The sequence below is a fragment of the Procambarus clarkii genome, chromosome 31, assembly GCF_040958095.1.
Source record: "Procambarus clarkii isolate CNS0578487 chromosome 31, FALCON_Pclarkii_2.0, whole genome shotgun sequence".
NCBI lineage: Eukaryota > Metazoa > Arthropoda > Malacostraca > Decapoda > Cambaridae > Procambarus > Procambarus clarkii.
In genome coordinates this window covers 14684671-14705570 of record NC_091180.1, presented here as the reverse complement: position 1 = coordinate 14705570, position 20900 = coordinate 14684671, and the positions used below count along the sequence as shown (strand labels likewise).

Here is a 20900-nt window from a genome sequence, read left to right as displayed (position 1 = left end):
CCCATCCATCAGAAAGAACTTTTTCAGTGTCAGAGTAGTTAGCAGGTGGAATGCATTAGGCAGTGATGTGGTGGAGGCTGACTCCATACACAGTTTCAAGTGTAGATATGATAAGAGCCCAGTAGGTTCTACATCCTTGTACATTCCCTAACGGTTTCTAGTTACTCAGACTTCTGGTGGATGTAGCATACATGGCCTTTGCTGAAGGGGAGCCAGCGGCTGAGCAGACAGAACACTGGACGCGTGATCCTGTAGTCCCGGGTTCAATCCCGGGCGCCGGCGAGAAGCAATGGGCAGAGTTTCTTTCACCCTGAAGCCCCTGTTACCTAGCAGTAAATAGGTACCCAGGTTGTTAGTCAGCTGTTACGGGCTGCTTCCTGGGGGGTGTAACAAAAATGGAGGCCTGGTCGAGGACCGGACCGCCGGGACACTAAAGCCCCGAAATCATCTCGAGAAAATCTCAAGAAGGTTATCCTGCAAATGTCTGGCCCCGGGCCGGGCTTGGGGAGTAGAAGAACTCCCAGAACCCCATCAACCAGGTATCAACCAGGTACTGGTGGCTTCCCCAAGCCCCCCGAGAAGTCCACCCATGGATGTCAACCAACAAACTCACAAAACTTTAAAAAAAGACCTACTACATTTTATTTTGTGACAAATTGTTGAACCAAATACACCTTCAGATAGACAATATAAACATTGATGGTAAAATTAAAGGAAAGTTCCCTGAACTATTCATAGACAAGAGACTTAACTTTACTGCTCACATACCCACCAAAAATCTAAAACTGTTGGTATACTCCCAAAAATCAGATACTGTATAATGTCCCCCCACTCTGCTCCTCTCACACTATACTACTCACTAATGTAAGGAAACTTGTGTAAGGAATTCGTGCAGGATCTTGTATACCACTTATGTCAGACCAATCCTGGAGCTCCAGCCTGAAGTCCATGCCTAGTTAAACATAAGACAAAGTTAGAGAAGATTCAGAGGTATGCCACTAGACTAGTCCCAGAACTGAGAGGTATGAGCTACGCGGAAAGGCTGCGGGAGCTAAATCTCGCGTCCCTGGAAGACAGAAAAGTAAGGGGAGACATGATAGCCACATTCAAAATTCTCGGGAATTAATAGCGTGGACAAAGACAAACTATTTAGCACGGAAGGAACACTAACAACGGGACACATGTGGAAACGTAGTACCCAAGTGAGCCACAGAGATATTAGAAAGATTTTTTCAGTGTCAGAGTAGTTAACCCTTAAACTGCGCAAACGTCATATAATGTGTTACATTGAAGAGGGTATAATTAAAAAAATATTTGAATTATGTAAAAATTACTTTAAAATGTTAAACAAATCTCAGGGCTTCAACTTTGTGAAACTTTCATAAAAATATTTTCAGAAATTGATTTTAGATGAATATTTAAAAAAAATAAAGAATGTTTTGTTGATAAAGAGAACAGCTCCTATTAACTAGAACTGATGGATAAAGCAATAATAAAGAGATGCAAGAACCTGTCAGACGCACAAAGAAGAAGAATAGTAGTAAGAAGTATCCACAAAGTGAATACTGTATACAGCTGGGGCTAGATTCACAAAGCAGTTACGCAAGTACTTACGAATGTGTACATCTTTCCTCAATCTTTGACGGCTTTGTTTACATTTATTAAACAGTAAACAAGCATGAAAACTACCCAGTCAACTGTTGTTATTGTTATAAATAGCCTCCTGGTGTTTCAGAGCTTATTAACTGTTTAATACTGTAATTGTAAACAAAGTCGCCAAAGATGGAGGAAAGATGTACACGATCGTAAGTACTGTACTGTACCTGTGTAACTGCTTCGTGAATCTGGCCCCCTGGTGCCTTTATAGTATTGGTGAGTAATACAGTACATAATACAAATAATAATGAGTAATTATGTTATTATGCTCTATTTTGTTATACTGTATATCATATAAATACATTGCCCAATGTTATTATCAGTTACTTTCAACAATGTCCCCCCAAAAAATATTTTTATTTTAGAATTTTTTTTTTTTTTTAGGTTTTTAGGTTTTTCCTCATTTATTATTTGAATTTGCTTTAACCTTTACATCCTGGAGAATGCGTACTCATCCCTAACTATGTGAAGCCAGAATTAAATTGGTCAACAAATAAATCAGTCACAACTCTCAGAACTTGGGACTTTTAATTTTTTTGGGCTGAATTTTTTCACAGATTTCAAACTCTATTCCTTGTTTCTTTAGGTAGTTTTGATGATTAGGGACCAGATTAGTGTGTTTTTTTACTTATATAAAGTATACCCTAAGTATATTTCCTAAATCATTATAATTATTATAATTATCCCTATATTTTTTTTGGGGGGGAGGGGGGGTTTCTTGACTTCATTTCTACACACAGTAACCTACAACTTTCACATACTTGAGTATTAATGCTAAATAATGTTTATTACAACATACAAGTAAATTCATGAATTAGTAGAACTGCCTTATTCATTGTCGATAACTTCAACTTCAATTATATCTATAACTAGAATTTCAACTTCAGTATCCAAAAATCTAGTTTCTGACCGATTCTCGCCATTTTTACATATAGTGTGCACAGCTGTCTGTTCTACAATCCCTATAGAATTGATTTTTCATAAACTCTAAATGATTGGCGTTATAAATTTTTGTTGTCTAAATTTGTGCATATTTCAAATGCCATAATGGCAATTTTTTTTTTACAGTAAACTATACTGAAAATCTATATTCTAGATATAGAATATCTTCATTATGAAAATGAAGATCATATGTTCTTCTGAGAGTATAACACCACCAAATGAACAGTTGGTGATAATTTTATATTTTTGCAGCTGATTTCAAAATCTAAAGTTTTCACTATTCACTTTTATAATTATTTTTTATTTTCTTGTTTTTCAAGTTACACTGGTATTATTTAGACAAAGTTGGAGCATTTCCCTAGTAGATTATGCACAAAACATTTGAAAGAGTTTCAGAAAATTTAAAAAACTGAGTTTAATGTCACACATCATATGACATTTTGCACTAGTTTAAGGGTTAACAAATGGAATGCATTAGGCAGTGATATGATGGAGGTAGACTCTATACACAGTTTCAAATGTAGATTTGGTGGGGCCCAATAGGCTCCATAATCTGTACACCAGTTGATTGACAGTCAAGAGGCGGGACCAAAGAGCCAAAGCTCAAGCCCCGCAAGTACAACTAGGCGAATACATACTAATGTAGTCCCTTCTGACTTATGGTATCTGTGCATGGGGTTCAACCATTACAAGCTATGTCAAGCCCATCATTACCCAGCAAAAATTTGCTATCAGAACCAAATTCTGTCTTCAGATACTACACAGCCCCACTGTTTAAATTCTTGAACATGATAAACATACACTCACTCTACACAGTCTCTTGTGCTATTTATTTACACTTACAAAGTTCTATTCTTTTATTCTAATCCTCTTTTGAAACTTCCTAGATGGATGTAATAGTGCGTCACTCCAACAATATACATTTCTCTGCTATTCCCAGAGTCGGATTAAATCTATGCAAACATGCTATGCAAATATAAGGACCCAATATCTGGAACACTCTTCCTAATGATCGACTTGAGAATGGTCCAGGACGGACCGAAACGTCGTCGTCCCTTCAATTTCTAGTGTGTGGTCTGGTCAACATCTTCCTAATGAATTAAAAAATTGTCCAACCTATACTTTATTTAAAACTAGAACAGGGAAGTGACTAATTTCATTGTCATGGTATCCCATCTTGTGCTATCAACTCACAGTGCTACTAATTCACCTAGAATTTTATAATATATAAATGCAACTTTATCAGTATACAGTAATTGATTTTTGTTAGCATCTTATGTTGATGTAGTAATTATGTTCATTTCAGTTCCACTTACTATGATTCAATCATTATATTTGTTATTCAGTATTGAATATTCCTCCTGTTTTGTTTAGTTTTAGGACCTGCCCGAAACGCTATGCGTGTTAGTGGCTTTGCAAGAATGTATCGCTTAATCACCAACGTACGTACTCTCACAACCCATTGTACCTTCTTATACATAAATAAATCACTGTAATGTGTACACTTTTGGATAGAATTAAACAAAAAAAGTGTATGTACACTAATGTGAATGAATAAAAATTTGTACATTGGTTTTCCATGACTACAGTATTGTGCTATATATGCTTTTTAGGAAAATTGAAAAAAAAACAATTGTGTGAAATTTAAGGGCTAATATTTTATTTTTGTTGTACTGCTATTGTCAGTGGCTGTAGGCTTAAACTGTTGTGTATGTCATGAGTAGACGCCTAGAAACGTTCATTATGTATAATAATAATAATTCATTGTGTCGGGGGACAGGAAGCCAGAGTGTATTCATACATTAGGCTTTTATCGAGGTCCCTCCTACCCCCCCTGCCCCACATGGTTCGAAATACTAACACTGCCCAGGATGCAACCCCACAACACGCACTCACTATGAGTACCTACTTACTGCTAGGTGAATAGACCATTAGGTGAAAGGAAATGCACCTAACCATTTCTGTCCCGCCCGGGATTCGAACCCAGAATTCTCGATTTTGATTCGAGAAGGAACCCGACTGTACTACCCGGGACCCAAATAAACTATATGGCTAGATGCTTCTCCAGTGCCAATACAGGTAGCTGGCCAAAACCTGAGTGTGGTAGCACCTCACTCAAAGTCGGGATCATATTGGTGCCAGATCCCAATCCAGATTAGTGAGAATTTTGAAACACTTTCTACTGCTGTATTTATCTGTAATTTTTCTTTTGTAGTTTTAGCATAGCAAATAATATACAGTTTGTTTCTGCATGTTGTAAAGCTGGCTATACAGTATAATTGTTGTATGTTTAAATTCTTGCCTTGAGCTCTTTCCTGCTTTAAGACACTGTCTACTCTCATTAATCCGATTATAGGGGCCACACCCCCCCCCCTCTAACTACGAGTTGACCAAACATTAGAGATTAGATTTACTTGATCTAATTATTTGTCATATGGACAAGGTGTATGAGAAGCATGCAGTTATTACCACCTGCTTTCTATAATGCTTCTCTTTAAAATGAATGAAATGGAGAAAGTTTAAGTGGTTTGGCCCCAATGGACAGAGTTCCTTTACACTTTCTGTTTACTTTAAAAGGTGACAGCTAGAAACTGTCGTGTCTATGCAGAATCCATTGCAAAAGTAGTGAATGTGTCTTGATTATAAAATTTGCAAATAATACTCCCAATTTTTGTCCACCATGTTTAGCACTAGATAGCTGTAGGATGTTCATACTACATATTATTGTGATTAGAAATGACTTTTAGGTTTGTTAAAGAGTTCCAGGTAGGAGCAGAAGAAGGAGAGTAACATAAAGGAAAAAAAAATGAGCTTCACTTGATAATTGCTCGAGGTTTTTAACATTTATGAATTTTAAAATGAACAAGAAATACACTTTGACTTCAAATTTAATCCATTGCCAAAACTTAATTTTCTAGAGTTGGTGATGAAGGATTAGAGGGTTTTCCTTATGACTGGAAACATAAATTTTAGAATGAATCTAAATCTGATCACAGTCAGTCGTAAATGAAAGAGCCGTGAGTGTTGGTATAGAGAGCACACTGCGTGAAAGTGAAAGTCAGACGGTGAAACTGGGCAGCTAAATGCCAATGGGTCAAGCTCAAGGGAAATACTGGGAAGAATGTAAGTGTGTGTGTGTGTGTGTGTGTGTGTGTGTGTGTGTGGGAGTTACCTGTTTGTGGTTACAGGAGTGTGTGGGAGTTACCTGTTTGTGGTTACAGGAGTGTGTGGGAGTTACCTGTTTGTGGTTACAGGAGTGTGAGGGATTTACATGTTTGTGGTTACAGGAGAGTGTGGGATTTACCTACAGTAATTGTGGTTTCAGTAGTGTGTGTGGGATTTACATGTTTGTGGTTACAGGAGTGTGTGGGATTTACATTTTTGTGGTTACAGGAGTGTGTGGGATTTACCTACAGTAATTGTGGTTTCAGGAGTGTTTGGGATTTACATGTTTGTGGTTTAAGGAGTGTGTGCGATTGACCTACAGTATTTGTGGTTTCAGGAGTGTGTGTGTGGGATTTACATGTTTGTGGTTACAGGAGTGTGTAGGATTTATATGTTTGTGGTTACAGGTTGCACTACTGTATTTGTAGTTACAGGAGCATGTGAAATTTAACTACAATGTTTGTGGTTTTAGGAGTGAATGGTGATTTACCCCATTTGTGGTTATAGGTATGTGGGGGATTTACTTGTACAGTATGTGGTTTCAAGAGTGCATGTGTGTGTGCGTGAGGTTTGCCTGTTTGTGGTTACACAAGATAAAAGTTATGCGTGTGGTGTTTTAAAGTCTATATATATTTAATTTATCATAGACTTAATTTATTTAATGACCGCAAAAAAGACCAATTCGGAGGGCTGTCGGTCTTCAGCAATTAGCTCGGAGACAGTTTCAAGGAGCAACAAGGCTGCTTAACTGACTCTGCAACTGTAAAGCTGGGAAGAATGTGGATGTAACGACAGATACGGCTGCCATCTCATCACACTCTAAGTAATTAGTTGTTAATCAAATGAGTTGGCAAAGGAATAGCCCTTCTGCTAAGTGCTTCTGATAATTTCTTAACAGAGGAATAACTAGCCATCCTTTTGTTTCCTGAATTTACCTGAGGGCCACTCACATTGTAGTGGCCTTGACGAGGACAGTAAGCCGGCAGCTTGTCAAAGGTCCTCCCATTTGCCCTGAGGACTTTTTCCAGCTGGATGGCTTCGGCACGTAGGCTTGATTCAAGGGTTTATAACCCTGTGGGTGATAAAGCATTTCCTGTTTTCAGTCCTGCATTGTGGCTTGCTGAGCTTGAAACCCTTGCTTTTTGTTTGTGTCACATCTGACCTTTTGAAGAAATTGTTCGGATTCAACATCCTCCAAATTGTTCAGTACAGTATTTTAAAAGTTTCATTGAGATCCGCTCTGTTTGCAGTGCTGTTAGCCCTAAGGCCCTCAACCATTCCTGGTACGAGAGTTGGCTTAGTCTGCAATGATTTTTGCCGCCCAGTGTTGTGCTTTCTCTTAAAAAGCTGTCCTTCTGAAGATGAGGTCTCCATGCTTGGTCATAATAATCCAAGTGGGGGCAAACCAGAGATTTGTACAGTCGAATCACTACCTTCTTGTCCTTAAAGTCAAAGGTGTGCTTGATTATTCTTAGGGTTTGGGTAGCTTTTTTTTTTTTTTTTTTTTTTTATACTGCTGCTCTACCTGCTGTGCAACTTTCAATGAATGGTGGATTTTGACTCAAAGGTCCTTTTCTTCATCAATCTGCTGCAAGGTAGTTGCAGCTACTTATTTATTTGTTATTTATTTGGTAGTTATTTATTTAGTAGTTGTGGCATGGGTTGTTATGCCCCACATGCAAAGTGTTGCATTTTTCAATATTAAAAAGTAAAAAGCATTTGCCAATCTTCTGATAATTTTTGGAGATCATGAAGATCTCTTTGTAAGGCTTCAATATCATTTTCATTTCTCAGTTTACAATAGATCTTATAGTCATCTGCCAATTTTATGATGTGGTTTGTAATGTTCTCATCTGTCATTGAAGTGTACAATATGTGACAATAAGGGTTGTCCCAAAATGTACCCCTGTGGTACCCCACTCACCAATGTCAGATTCATTTCCATTTAGCACGACTGCATTTTTTTTGTCTTTACCATTGTTTTATACATTCTAGTATTGTGCCATTTATTCCATGTGCCTCTAATTTCCTTGCTAGTCTTTCATATGGTACCTTATCAAAAACTTTAGCAAAATCCTTGTACAGTAGTGGGGCCTCGATTTACGATGGTAATCCGTTCCCAGAGACGTATCATAAGTCGAATCGATTTTTCCCATAAGAAATGAAGGGAATTGAATTAATCTGTTCCCCACCCTCCAAAATATTAACTTGCAAATACATTTTATACTGAATACAATTTTTTTCTCTAACTACAATACAGTACATATGTTTATCTTACCTTTATGGAGGACTCTTGATGGCGTATGGAAGATGGTGATGAGGGGGAGGAGGAGAGGTGTTACTGTTTAGAAGGGGGCATCTCCTTCCATTATAACATCAGGCAGTGATGACTTCTCTGGGGTGCGCACTCTGGTACATTTTGCCTGCATACCACTAGGACCTGCTTGTGGCTCACTGCTTGCTTGTCTTACTAAGAATCTGTCTCTGAGACTCTTGTTTTTCCCTACATTTTAACACTTGTCTGTAGTAAGACATCATATTGTCATTTAAAAAGTCAATGCAATGGCCTGCTACAGCTTTATCTGGGTGAGATAAAATTATGTTCAAAAAGCAAAAAATCACCACAAAAACAGAATTTCTTATAGGCGTGATCGTCACTAAGCGGGCAGCTCTAGTAAACTGAGGCAGGTTCGCCCGCATGACCAGGAACCACGCGCTCAGTCAACCCAAACGTGTACCATTAAATATTGTTAGTCAATGACACTATCGAAAGTCCGGTTGCATTTTTCGATCAAATTTACATCGTAACTCGAAATTATCATAAGTCAGGGCAATCGTAAGTCGAGGTGCCACTGTATATTACAGTGGTACCTTGGCTTACGAGCGCCCCTGGTTATGAGTTTTTCGGGTTACAAGCAGGATTTGCTTGGAAAATTTGTATCTGGATACGAGAGTTGCCTCAGGATACGAGGGTATTGATACGCATACGGGCCGACTAGCATGTGGTGGCACAGCGATCGCTGCTCAGTTTACCAGTGCCTCGCGCCCAGTGACTATCCAGTCTCAATTCTTCACCAGGATTTAGTGTTTTGTTGGATATTTGGCCATTTGAACATAAAAGTTATTATATATCTCACAATGTGTCCCAAGAAAGCCAGGGGTAAGGTTCAACCTAAGAAAATAGTTGTGAGTAGAGGATGTCCCTTCCTCATTAAGAAAATGTGTGAAGTATGGGAAGAACTACAAAGCTTTGTTGAAAAAAATCACCCAAATAAAGCTGTAGCAGGCCGTTGCATTGACCTTTTAAATGACAATGTGATGTCTTACTACAGACAAGTGTTAAAATGTAGGGAAAAACAAGAGTCTCAGAGACAGATTCTTAGTAAGACAAGCAAGCAGTGAGCCACAAGCAGGTCCTAGTGGTATGCAGGCAAAATGTACCAGAGTGTGCACCCCAGAGAAGTCATCACTGCCTGATGTTATAATGGAAGGGGATGCCCCCTTCTAAACAGTAACACCTCTCCTCCTCCTCCTCCCCTGTCCTCACCATCTTCCATACGCCAACAGCAGTCATCTTAGCGAGGCTAAGTAATAACTTGAACATAGTTTTGTAGTGTAGATTTCGGTGAATTAAGTATAAAATTTAGTTTGAAGGGAGGTTTTTGGGTAGTCGGGAACGGATTAATTCATTTCCCATTATTTCTTATGGGGAAATTAGCTTGGGTTTACGAGTTTTCAGGTTACGAGCCATCTCCAGGAACGGATTAAACTCTTAAACTGAGGTACCCCTGTACATCCACCGGAAGTCTTTGTAGCTCGTTATGGTTTCCATAAATGTGAGCAAGTTTGTAAGGTAGGATCTGTTTTGAACAAATCCATGTTGCATTGATTTTACAAGAATGTTCGCTGTGAGATGGTGAAATAATCCCTTCCCTTAGGTTTCTCTCCATGAGCTTGCGGATGTGTAATGTCAAGCTGGTCGGATGGTAGTTTTCTGCTGAGCTCTTTCTGCCCTTTTTTTGATTATAGGGGTGACTTGCATATTTCCAATCTATGGGAACTATCCCTTGGTCCAGAGATTTTCTGAAACGTTTTCAATTATTGTTCAAATGGTATGTTGATTATTACGATCAGACTATGCTCCTGTGTATAATGAGTGGTCTCCTTGATGGTGGATTTATCTTAGGTCTTCCCTACAATTAGGTGGCAAGATCATTTGAAAAGGTTCTTGTCTTAGTATGACACAAGTTGTGGATAGCTTGTTGGGTGTATGAGTTAACCATTAGGTGGATCATTTGTAGCGATATTTGGGTGTACACGTTAACTATTAGGTGGATCATTTGTAGCGGTATTTGGGTGTATGAGTTTTTATATTATATATATATGTATAATACATTAGGTATATCTGCATTTGTGCAGCTACCCTAGACTATATGAAGGGGGGAGTACAGAGTGTCAAAAAAGCTAGCTACATGGTACTAAAAAATCCCCATCACACAGGATGGTTAGTCATACAAAGGCATGTGATAAGTGCTGTAGTCTGCACTGGCAGACTCTGGGTGCATTATGAGGATATCAAGAGTGAACAAGGTAGCAGTGATATTAAAAGTTCCCACCTTGCAACATGGTTAGTCATACAGGGCCATATGTTCAGTAGCCTGCACTGGCAAATTTTGGGTGCAATATGAGGATATCTTCAAGAACATGAGAGTGAATAAAGTACAGTAATTACAAAGCTCCAGGTACCTCATACCAGTGGGGTCTGAATGGTCTAATAACTGAGCATTCAGTGATGTAGAGTGGGAGACCATGCCGCAGTTCCTGCTCACAGAGTTTGCACCTGGAGTGCTCAGGATTGGGAGATCTGTCACCTGTAGCCACCTGCCACAGGTAATGGTAACCCAACCTGATCCTGGCAACCACTGTGTCGCATAGTCTGGTGGACGTTTTGTGCTGTTCATAGATATATGTTTCAGATCTGAACAAATCATAGCTTTTTATACTGGTGCTTTCAGGTCGTTGGGAGTCAGTAATTTCTTAATTATCAGACCTGAGTGTTTGGAACAATATAGTTTTGACAGCAGAGATGAGGATACCTAGATCTAATTCAACTTTATCTTTGTTGCACGCTAATTTGGCTGCAATGTCTTTCTCATTATGATGGGTTATATTTGTGTGATGGTATCCATACAAAGGAGATTCGAAACCCTTTACTCTGTGCAGCGATTAGGTCATTTATAATTGGTAGTATTAGGTTCTTGCTGTCGATCTTCCAGTAGAAGTTTTCGATTGCTTGAAGAGCAGACTTTGAATCGCAAAATATTATTTCTCCTCCAATGTTTTTTAATGTACTGGTAGCTAGTTGTAATAGCGCTAGTTCTGCTTGTGTGGAGGTCAGCCGGTTGTTTAACCTGACACTGACACTCTGTGTGCAAATATTATTTCTATAAAACCTACATGCTGCAGCAGTCTGTCCATGAGTTAACTATTAGGTGGATCATTTGTAGCATTGTTAGTTGACTGTCTGTGAACATTGCAGTTGTCTTTTTAGCTTTGTTTTTTTTTCTGGGGATTTTATTTCTTCATTGAAGGTGATCACAAATCCTCTGCTCACTGTACCTCTGTGATGTGAAGACCAGGTTTTTCCCTTTGGTCTGGTAACATTTTTGCATTCTGATGATGCTAAAATTGAAGCATAATATTTGTGCAATATAATCAGCTGTGCTTTTATGTGGAAGGTGTGGAGTGTGGTGGAACAGTGCAGGTCTGATATGCTACACCTACTTTGTCCATTCTTTATCTTCCGAGCTTTGAAATGGCTTCAACTTCAGGCAAAGACACAGGTTACTTAATCTCAGTGTTTTGATCTTAATGTGCATTTGAGCTTAATGTGCCTTTAGAATTTAAAACCAAAGGATCAATTCATGAATGTTTGTAATAAGGTAAATAGGACACTGGTATTTTTTAATCGAAACGTTAGTAACAAGACACCTGGTGTTCTTCAGCTATATCTTGATCTGGTTAGGCCCCATTTAGATTATGCAGTTCAGTTTTTGTCAAACAAAATAAAGTCTACTCTCTACAGGACAATGTGTCGAAATTATCTATGGTTTATTGTATGTGTGTGTTGAGAAATATGCATGGAAAAAAGTGGCAAGGTGAACACTTCAAGTTGGCTCACTGTATCTGGCATTATTAAAAATGTCGTGATAATCTCATAATCTACCTCACGTATCTTATCTTTTGTTAGTCTTGGTCATTCTCACCGTCCCTCATTTTCTTTCAATCTCTCTCTCTCTCTCATTCCCACTCTGTCACTCATCCTCTATCTTTCATTATCTTTCTCTTTTGCATTAAGTTACTTTAGTCTTATAAAGTGATGTAAATGCTGGACTCTGAGCAATATCCAGCCCTTTCTCTTGATTTGCAACGTTAACAGTAAAGGGTATTAAAATGCACACATCCAAGCCACCCCACCCACCTAACCTAATCAGCCTAAGCATTGAAAATGTGGATATATGTGAGCTGCTACTTTTCATATTACCCTTTACAGTACAGTATTTGTATGTTGGGGTCCCCTAATGTCCAAAATGTGATGCAGCATTAATTAAGAGGATGGGTTGAAGCCATAGAAGCCAGAAAAGATTACTAATGAGAAATGAGATGGTGACAATATTTTCCAGGAATGCAAGATACAGTACTGTATCTGGTTTATAAAATATCCGATAAAATGACATGGAAAAAATATTTTTTTTATATATACAGTACTCAGTATATATGCGCGACCAAATCCAATTCGTTGCAGTGAGGGGACTCATTGCAACCAGAGATGCCTACAGGATGCATCTCCCATTTCCCTATGGACTAAAATTTCACTTGGCAAACTTTTTGTTTTAGCCTCTAATAGGCTGAAATAGGCTAAAGCTACCAAATAAACATGTCTACAACTAAATTTAACTACTGCACTGCGCCAAACGACAGATGCCATTCGCCAATTACTGCGCCAACCGACAAAAGTATTTTTTATTTTTCATACATGGTCGAAACGCGCTCGCGGTAGGTTGGGTATGGAATGGACTCTTGGGACCTCCAGTGAGAGGCAGCCATCTTGGAAAAAAATCCCAGAATGTCCTAACGCTGCTGGCTGGGTTAGTACTGAATGAGCAACCATGGGTGGCGCACACGCCTCTGGCTCCCAAACACCTGTCCGACGCGGTGTTGAAAGATCACTCTCTATCGTTGAAATTCAGACCCTATTGCTTGAAGAACATAAGGGTCATGATATTGATGAAGCTAGGCGCAATAAGGACCTAACACAAAGGTCGGATGCAAATGATACAGCACCTATTAGGACGATACAGTGAGTGTATCCAGTTAAAGTGCTGGGCGCCACCCTTGCCCACATGCCATCTCCAATTTATGTGATACATAGATGAATTGTTTTCTGGGTTCAGTGATAATGCATCTGATACAAGTAGCATAGATGAAAAGTGTTAGCGGCTTTCATGGTAGTGTTTTCCATAGATATTTTCAAGAATAGCTGAATCTCTTTCAGAATGCCTGAATCTCTTCTAGATTGACTGACACTCTTTGAAAATGGCTGAATCTCTTCCAGAATGCCTGAATCTCTTCCAGATTGACTGACACTTTTCGAGGTTGGCTGAATCTTTTCCTCCAGAGTGGCACCTTACAAAGTGATCTTTTCATGACTACCTTACAAATTGATCTTTTCCTATAATCTTTTCAAGACTACCTTATACTTAACAAGCTTGGCTACATAACACCCACAAATACTAAAGCCAAACAGGAAGCGAAAATCTATCTGTACCTGGTGCAACGAGAGCGAAGTTACACTGTTCCATGGACTACTTCGTTGATTATTACTCACTTCCGAAGTACTGAGTGTGTAATACAGTGTGTTGCTGTGTAAATTGTGTGTGAAACTGTATATATTGTAATTTTAGTTAATTTTTTACAAGTAATATTGCGACAATAAACATTTATTGTGGTCACATTACTGACACATGTATCACAGTTCCATGGAACATTATGAATGTTCTATTGTATACATACTGTAAAGGACACAAATGTGCATCATGTACGATAAAAAATAAAAATAAAACTGCATTGGAAATACATAGAATAAATAATTGGAAATATATTTGTGGCAACTCACGGTGCTTGAATGGCCCGCGCGACCGTGTCTGGGTGATTCATGCACGGGCGACCAGCCGTGATGACGTCACAGCGCACCTGGTTCACGTCCCCCACAGCCAAAGTAAGTGGAATTTGGTATTTATTTTTACATAGGCATGTTCAGGGAAGGGACTTTAAGAAAAAATAATTTTTTGGGAACACTTGTTCATGCACACAGGGGGGAATGTCACAATAAACTCAGCGCATCACAGTGGTTAACCACATCTAGCTTATTTCTCACATCTCCAGCTGGAAATAATAAAGAACCATAGAGTTTTTAAGTATGCTCAGTGGCTTTCCCAAGGCCCCCCAACTATTTCTTGTAATGTTGGCTTCATCTGTGAACTCAGTCCCAACATCCTTAGCAAATCTACACATCCCCTGCTTCAGTGAACTCTTGTTTGTCGAATTTGGCGAATAAATCTTGTATGGAAAGTGAGTGTTCCAACAGGAGATTTGCAGAATCGAGGTTCATTCAAGTGAGGATCTACTATATATTTACTTTGCACACTGTATGTATATTTTTAAGGTTTGATAATACTTTAAGAACATTATGGACAAATAATAGTCTTAACTTTATTTTCAGGTTGTTCGATTCGCCTAAAGCCAAGCCTCACAATTCGGACTGGTTACGGAAAGATGTAGATGATCCAGCATTATTACTGTCTCGAAAATCCCTTATTAACAAGTTAGATCAAATTGCAAGTAAGTATTCATCATATCTGTAGGTTCCAGAATTTATGGAAAATTAAAAGTACAACTGGAATGTATTGATCAGGGAAGCTTTGAAAATTATATATACTGGTACTATAGCAAATTTCAACCTTAAGTAAAACCAAGTGTAAAACTTCTTAACAGTGAAATAAGCTTTGTTAGGCTGTAGCCTAAAAAAGGGAACATTAAGTAGGAAAAAGGAGCCATTATAGAGAATCTACATTACAGTGGATGTTGGACAACAGTGGCAAACCATGTTGAATGTGCCAAGAGGGGTACAGTGTGTGTGTTCTCAAGATGAGAAAGGAGATAGACCGTGAAATACATTGGCTCCACACGAGTGATCATCTATAACCTGCATGTGATATTGTGATGTGACCCCCCACCCCCCCCAGCCTTTGTTAAGTCCAGGCGAGCATAATTTGTCTTTATTCAGAAACATTATGTACAAAGGCTTCACCCAAGTGGACAGCCATGATCTGCATGTGATATTGTACAGGGTATTGCTAGAAAACTCTTCCCCACATCACTGACTTGTTTTCCAGTGTCTCCGCACCATTCTCCCCGTCATTCCTTCAGCCCCTGCTCCTCATCAGGAGTTCTGTCTCCGGAGTCCCCGCCATCTTCAAGGGGTAAGCACTTCGTGTATTTAGTTACTAACCCAGTTGAATTTTTTGTTTGTTTAATTGGAATGGTATGCAATGTAGAGCTTCAATTGCTTGTAAGATTTGGATGTACTGTATTGATAATACAGTATAGTCTATTGTATCCATATTTCGAGACTTAGATTATCTATTGGATTACTTGATAGCTTTCATACTTATAAGGGGAAATGTTTGGTATAATGCAAAGTATGAACAGTATTAGCTGCATTACATATTGGCTTTGTTATTACTGCATTGTTCTGTAGATATACTCACGTACAGTACTGTACTGTAATGCCTAGTTTTTTCACAATTGATTTCCTTGTGATTTTGCTTAGTATATAAAAGTATTAAGGAAAATTGATTATGTTTTTATGTACAGTACTATGCAGTCGATTCCCATTTGTGCAAGGTGTGTTGTTGTGGACTGTTTTTATGCACGAAAACAATTACAGTACTGTACTGTAAAACCATTTACACCAGGCATGTCAAACATGCGGCCTTTTTCAAGCACACCTGCGGCTCGCACAATGGATACCGTAATTTGGTACACTATAATTAATATAATATAATAGAAAAAATATTCTGCCATAATTTTTATTAAATGACTTCAATTAATTTTCGTGTGTGGCCCTAATGATAATGTAAATGGGATCCATATGGCCCTTGGGGGACCCTCAGTTTGATATGCCTGGTTTACAGTATTGATTTAATGTAATCAATGATCGGTTTTGCAAGCTGATTCAAGTCTGTGCAGTGAATGTTATGTTTTTGTAAATCATTGTCATTTACCCCTTAAACTGTGGGTGTTGTTCCAAATTCTATTCGCCCAAGTGGAGAGCAAGGGGCACTGTTTGTTGATAATGTATTTGTTTGTGCACTGAAGTTGTAGTGTTGATACCACACTGTTGTTGGAAGTAGTGTTTTTCCTGTTTTATTTTATTTTAATTTAACTGTAGAGCAGATTTTATTTTAACAGTAATGCTTGCATGTTGGATGTCATTAACTAAAGACTTGTGTAAAAGGATTGTTTTTATAGGTGTTTATTAGTGCATTAATGACTACATCACAGTAATGTATTTCAGCATATTCTTGGCTATAGACCTTTTGCATGTGATGTCACACAATCACCTTTAGAAGTCAAAGGACATAGCATGCCTATTATACAGTATTTACAGTGTCAGATAATGGTAGAAACCTGTTTTGTGAGGTTCTAGCACTGAATCCAATAATTGCCATATTATGACAGATTTACATTTCTTGGACATTCTCAATACTGTACTAGAATCGCCAATACAGCTCGTCGCTCTCATTTGATAATACAAATTGCATTTGATAATTTATTCTCTGATAACTAATTTTAAAATTAATTTGTAATCATAATTACAAAGTATTTGAACTTTATTCCTATTAAAAGTTACGGAAATTGAAGCACCTGGTTGTTATACAAAATGTCTTGATGGAAATTGAATACAGTACTCTGAATGTTTTAGTTTAATAATAACAAAGAGGAATCATACTCCTGAAATTAAAGTTTACAGTATTTGCTCCTATTGGGGGGAAAGTGATGCCAAATGAGCTTGTCCTCACTCTGGCCAGCTCTCTCTGTGGCTGTGTGTGATGCTGGTAACTAATATTTCCAGCGGTATTGGCAATACTGTTACTGGAGTTACACATCCTGAATTGGTAACTTCATGACCATAGTATTGAGGTAAAATTATTATTGGCTGAAGAGAGCACAAGTGCCAACATCAGTGCAAAGAAAGGTCAAGATTATTGTAGGCCATTTTGAGTTAACGTTCTTAAGTGTTAAGGCTTTGTCAAAGCTGTTATTATACTGTATTATTATGATCTAACAAATAAATGCTAATATGCATTTGACTGAATTCCTTTTATACTGATGTTTTCATTGTTGATTTAGGTAATTGCTTTAGTTGAAATGCTAAATGAGATTTTGCTTGTGATTTACTGTACAGTACTGTACTAACAAAAGTGGTTGTGCCTAACATCGTATTATAGTGCTGATGTGTGAACTGTAGAAATGGAAGTGATGAGTTATGCTTCTACTTCAAAACTTCCAATTTCTACACTGAGGTATTATAGTAAAATGGGCCATTTTAGCTTAAAATAAAAATGTATATTACATATGCAAAAATTTGAAGGTGGTATCAAAGAGCTTCATTCAAAACTTATTACTGCAAGCATCTTAAGGTATAAGTTGAACTCTAGATTTGAGAATAATTTGATAATATACAGCGTGTCTACATAATCCTTAACAGTATTGAATCACAGCATTATGTCAATACAGAATGCTGTGAGTGAAAGCTGTGAAGGTTTCATGTGGACACCTGGACAAGTAAAATGTGATTGTGATCAAGGCAAGATTTTATAATACAGTAATTAAGATTAAGTTAATTAACAAGAAGGGATGAAGTAAAATTGGTAGGAGTCATTAATGATGAAATGAAATAGTCTTCAAGAGTTCTTTTGTATAGAACTTCAGAGATCTAGTCATAAAATTGTAACATTCAATGCTGTTTATATTTTCTGTACGTATTAGGACATTAAACAAAATAAGAGTTTAAGTGTTTGTCTTCTTAAGAAGCCTCAAATGCTTGGCTTAGGTTGAGGTTATAGATGTCAGGCTTCCCTGTGATGGTCTGTAGGGATGGGGCGGTCTCGGTAGTACTACAGGTGTTCGTTCTCGACTCACAATTGGGAATCCCAGGATCAAATCCCAGGCGGGACAAAAATGGTTAGGCACATTTCCTTTCACCTAATGCCTGTATTCATATGGCAGTTATGAATAATTATGAAAGATTTACAAAATAATAACAGAAATCTACCAAATTGACAGAGAAATTCCTGAAAACAGCATCTTCAAGAACTAGAGATCATAGATTCAAGCTAAGGAAACAAAGGTGCCATAAAAAATATTAGTAAAGTTTTCTTTTGCAAACAGAGTGGTAGATGGTTAGAACAAGTTAAGTGAGAAAGTGGTGGAGGCCAAAACTGTCAGTAGTTTCAAAGCGTTATATGATAGAGAGTGCTGGGAAGACGGGACATCACGAGCGTAGCTCTCATCCTGTAACTTCACTTAGGTAATTACACTGGTAATTATGCATACACACAGATTGCTTGTCCCCTGACAAAAATGAATTATTGAGAAAATCAGTAGGAGCCATAAGGAGGATACGAACCTATGCGTCTTCCTAAGGAACGCCTTGGCCCACTTTACCATGACATTGCAGACTTTCTATACTACAAGCCATAGGAGCATTGTGTGGAACCCTGGTTAGGCTTCAGTGGAAGCCTCAGGAACCCTAGAGGATTCAGTTAAATCCTAGATTGCAATGCTTTTACCATATCGTGGTGAAGTGGTCTAAGGCATTGCTTGGGTGTTCCCAGAGCATAGGTTCGAATCCTCCTCATTGCTCCTGTTAAATTTCTCATTGATATATCACAGTAATGTGATTTCTTTGTGTAAATGAACTATTAATAACTCTTGTAAATGGAATAAAGAACAAGTGTGTGTAAAATACACACTGGAGAAAAATTTGGACAAGGCTTTGTTCCATCTTTAATTGCAGAGGGTGAAGTGAAGCATCGTAACATTTTCTTCTCCAAGTTGTGGATTTGTGCATATATTAGAGAAGATAATTTGAATAGTGTTGTGTTCAACCCTTGATAATTGAGCTCAAATGTCTATCTCTTTGTTTATTTCTCATGCGAATGTAGAGTTTCATTTTTAGCTTTGTTGTTAATGTGGTCAAATGGTAGCCAGCTTCTCGGATACTAGTGAAATAATATTCCTGCCCCCCTCTGGCCTTGAGATTTTGAATGCAAAGTTACTCAGGCTAAATCTCTCTAACTTAGCTGGCATGTGACTGATTATGATAGCTTAGATTATAATCTACAGTTTTGTATTTTTTTTTTATTAAAGTGAGCCCATTTAATTATGATACCTCTCTCATCATGCCCTCTTGAGTTAACACAGCTTTGTTTTGGAGTGATTTGCTTTGACCTAGCATATACTTTCAGGTGAAATAGACACGAGAACTTTTGTGAGACCCAAGAAGAAAAGGTCTCAAGTATTTGGTGATGCTGTAAATGATGAAAACAGGAACTCTTTACTGAGGAGAGGTTTGTATAAATGCTTTGTAATTGATTAATGTTGCAGTGCCATACAGTTGTATTGCACATGATCTACAGACAAGTGGCAAGGAGACATACTTATACTAACACATTCGTGACGGTGTGCTCCAACTGGTGGTACACGTAAGAAATGATATACCATTCCTACTGCTGTATTGGCAATATTGATCCTGGGAAGTAGACAATAGACGTTTAAGATGCATTAGAAAAAGTACGCTGGACATAAATGTCTACGTGGTAAACCCGCTGTGTACCACCGGATGAGCGCGCTGTGGCGAACGTGTCAAAAATATCTTGGTAACTGTGTCATCATTAGCTGATATAATTTTTACTTTTCTGCTGGTCAAGCATTGAGTGAGTAACTTTAACTTTATTTTGAATAATACCACATAAAACATTTATGTGCTATGCTTGTGGCTATAAAAGCTAGAGTTTTGTAAAGACAATGTGGATGTCTGTACTGCAGTACGTATAGCAAAGGCATTTTTATCTTTGGTAATCTCGCTTGATCATGTTGGCCAAACATCCCTTCCCTGCACACCCGTCTCTCGCCTGTATAACTTTGTTCTGTCCTCTCATACCAATATTAGGGTAAAGTAGCCCATCTAGGAGACACCCTAGAATGAAACCTCAAAAATGCCATGAACTCTCTGAATGTATAGTACAGTGGTACCTCGGAATACGAGTGCCCCTGTATACGAGTTTTTCGGAATACGAGCAGGATTTCCTCGGGAAAATGTGTCTCGGAAGGCGAGGGTTACCTCGGAACGCGAGTTTGTTGATGCACGTTCTGGCCGACCTAGTGTGTGGTGGTACGGCGATCGTCGCCCTTCCGCCTCTCAGTTTACCATTGTCTCGCGCCCAGTGACTCTCCCACATCAATTCTTCACCCGGATTTTCAGTGTTTTGTTGGATTTTTTGGTCATTTAACTATACAATTTGTTATTATATATCTCACTATGGGTCCCAAGAAAGCCAGTGGTAAGGATCAAGGCAAGAAAACCCATGTGAGGATGACAATAGAGGAGAAACAAGAGATCATTCGGAAGCATGAGAACGGTACACGTGTTGTTGAACTTTGTAGGCAGTACAACAAAGCCACATCAATAATATGCACCATACTTAAGAAGAAAAATGAGATTATGAGTGCTAAAGTGGCAAAAGGAGTAAGAATAATGACGAAACAAAGGCCACAAATACTTGAAGAAGTGGAAAAGTTGTTATTAATTTGGATACACGACAAGGAATTAAGGGGTGATAGTGTTTCGGAGGCCATCATTTGTGAGAAAGCCAGGGTATTGCACGAAGACCTTCTAAAGAAAACCCCTGCAACGAGTGATGCAGATACGAAAGAGTTTAAGGCAAGCAGGGGCTGGTTTGAAAAATTTAGAAAAAGAAGTGGTATCCATAGTGTTACAAGGCATGGGG

General features: G+C 38.3%; 1 protein-coding gene across 4 annotated transcripts in view; it reads left to right on the top strand.

The window, feature by feature from the left end:
- LOC123758670 (SLAIN motif-containing protein 2) overlaps positions 1–20900 on the top strand; it is a 72248-nt gene that overhangs the window by 2484 nt on the left and 48864 nt on the right. For 3 of the 4 annotated variants that reach the window (XR_011230070.1, XM_045743206.2, XM_045743205.2), the window contains exons 2-4: positions 14546–14664; positions 15219–15305; positions 19359–19460. Coding sequence is in view for 3 of the 4 variants with exons in the window: in XM_045743206.2 (XP_045599162.1) it covers positions 14546–14664; positions 15219–15305; positions 19359–19460 (308 nt within the window). In the remaining variant the exon portion in view is untranslated. The remainder of the gene's footprint in view (positions 1–14545; positions 14665–15218; positions 15306–19358; positions 19461–20900) is intronic. The other variant, XM_045743207.2, reaches the window with a different exon arrangement.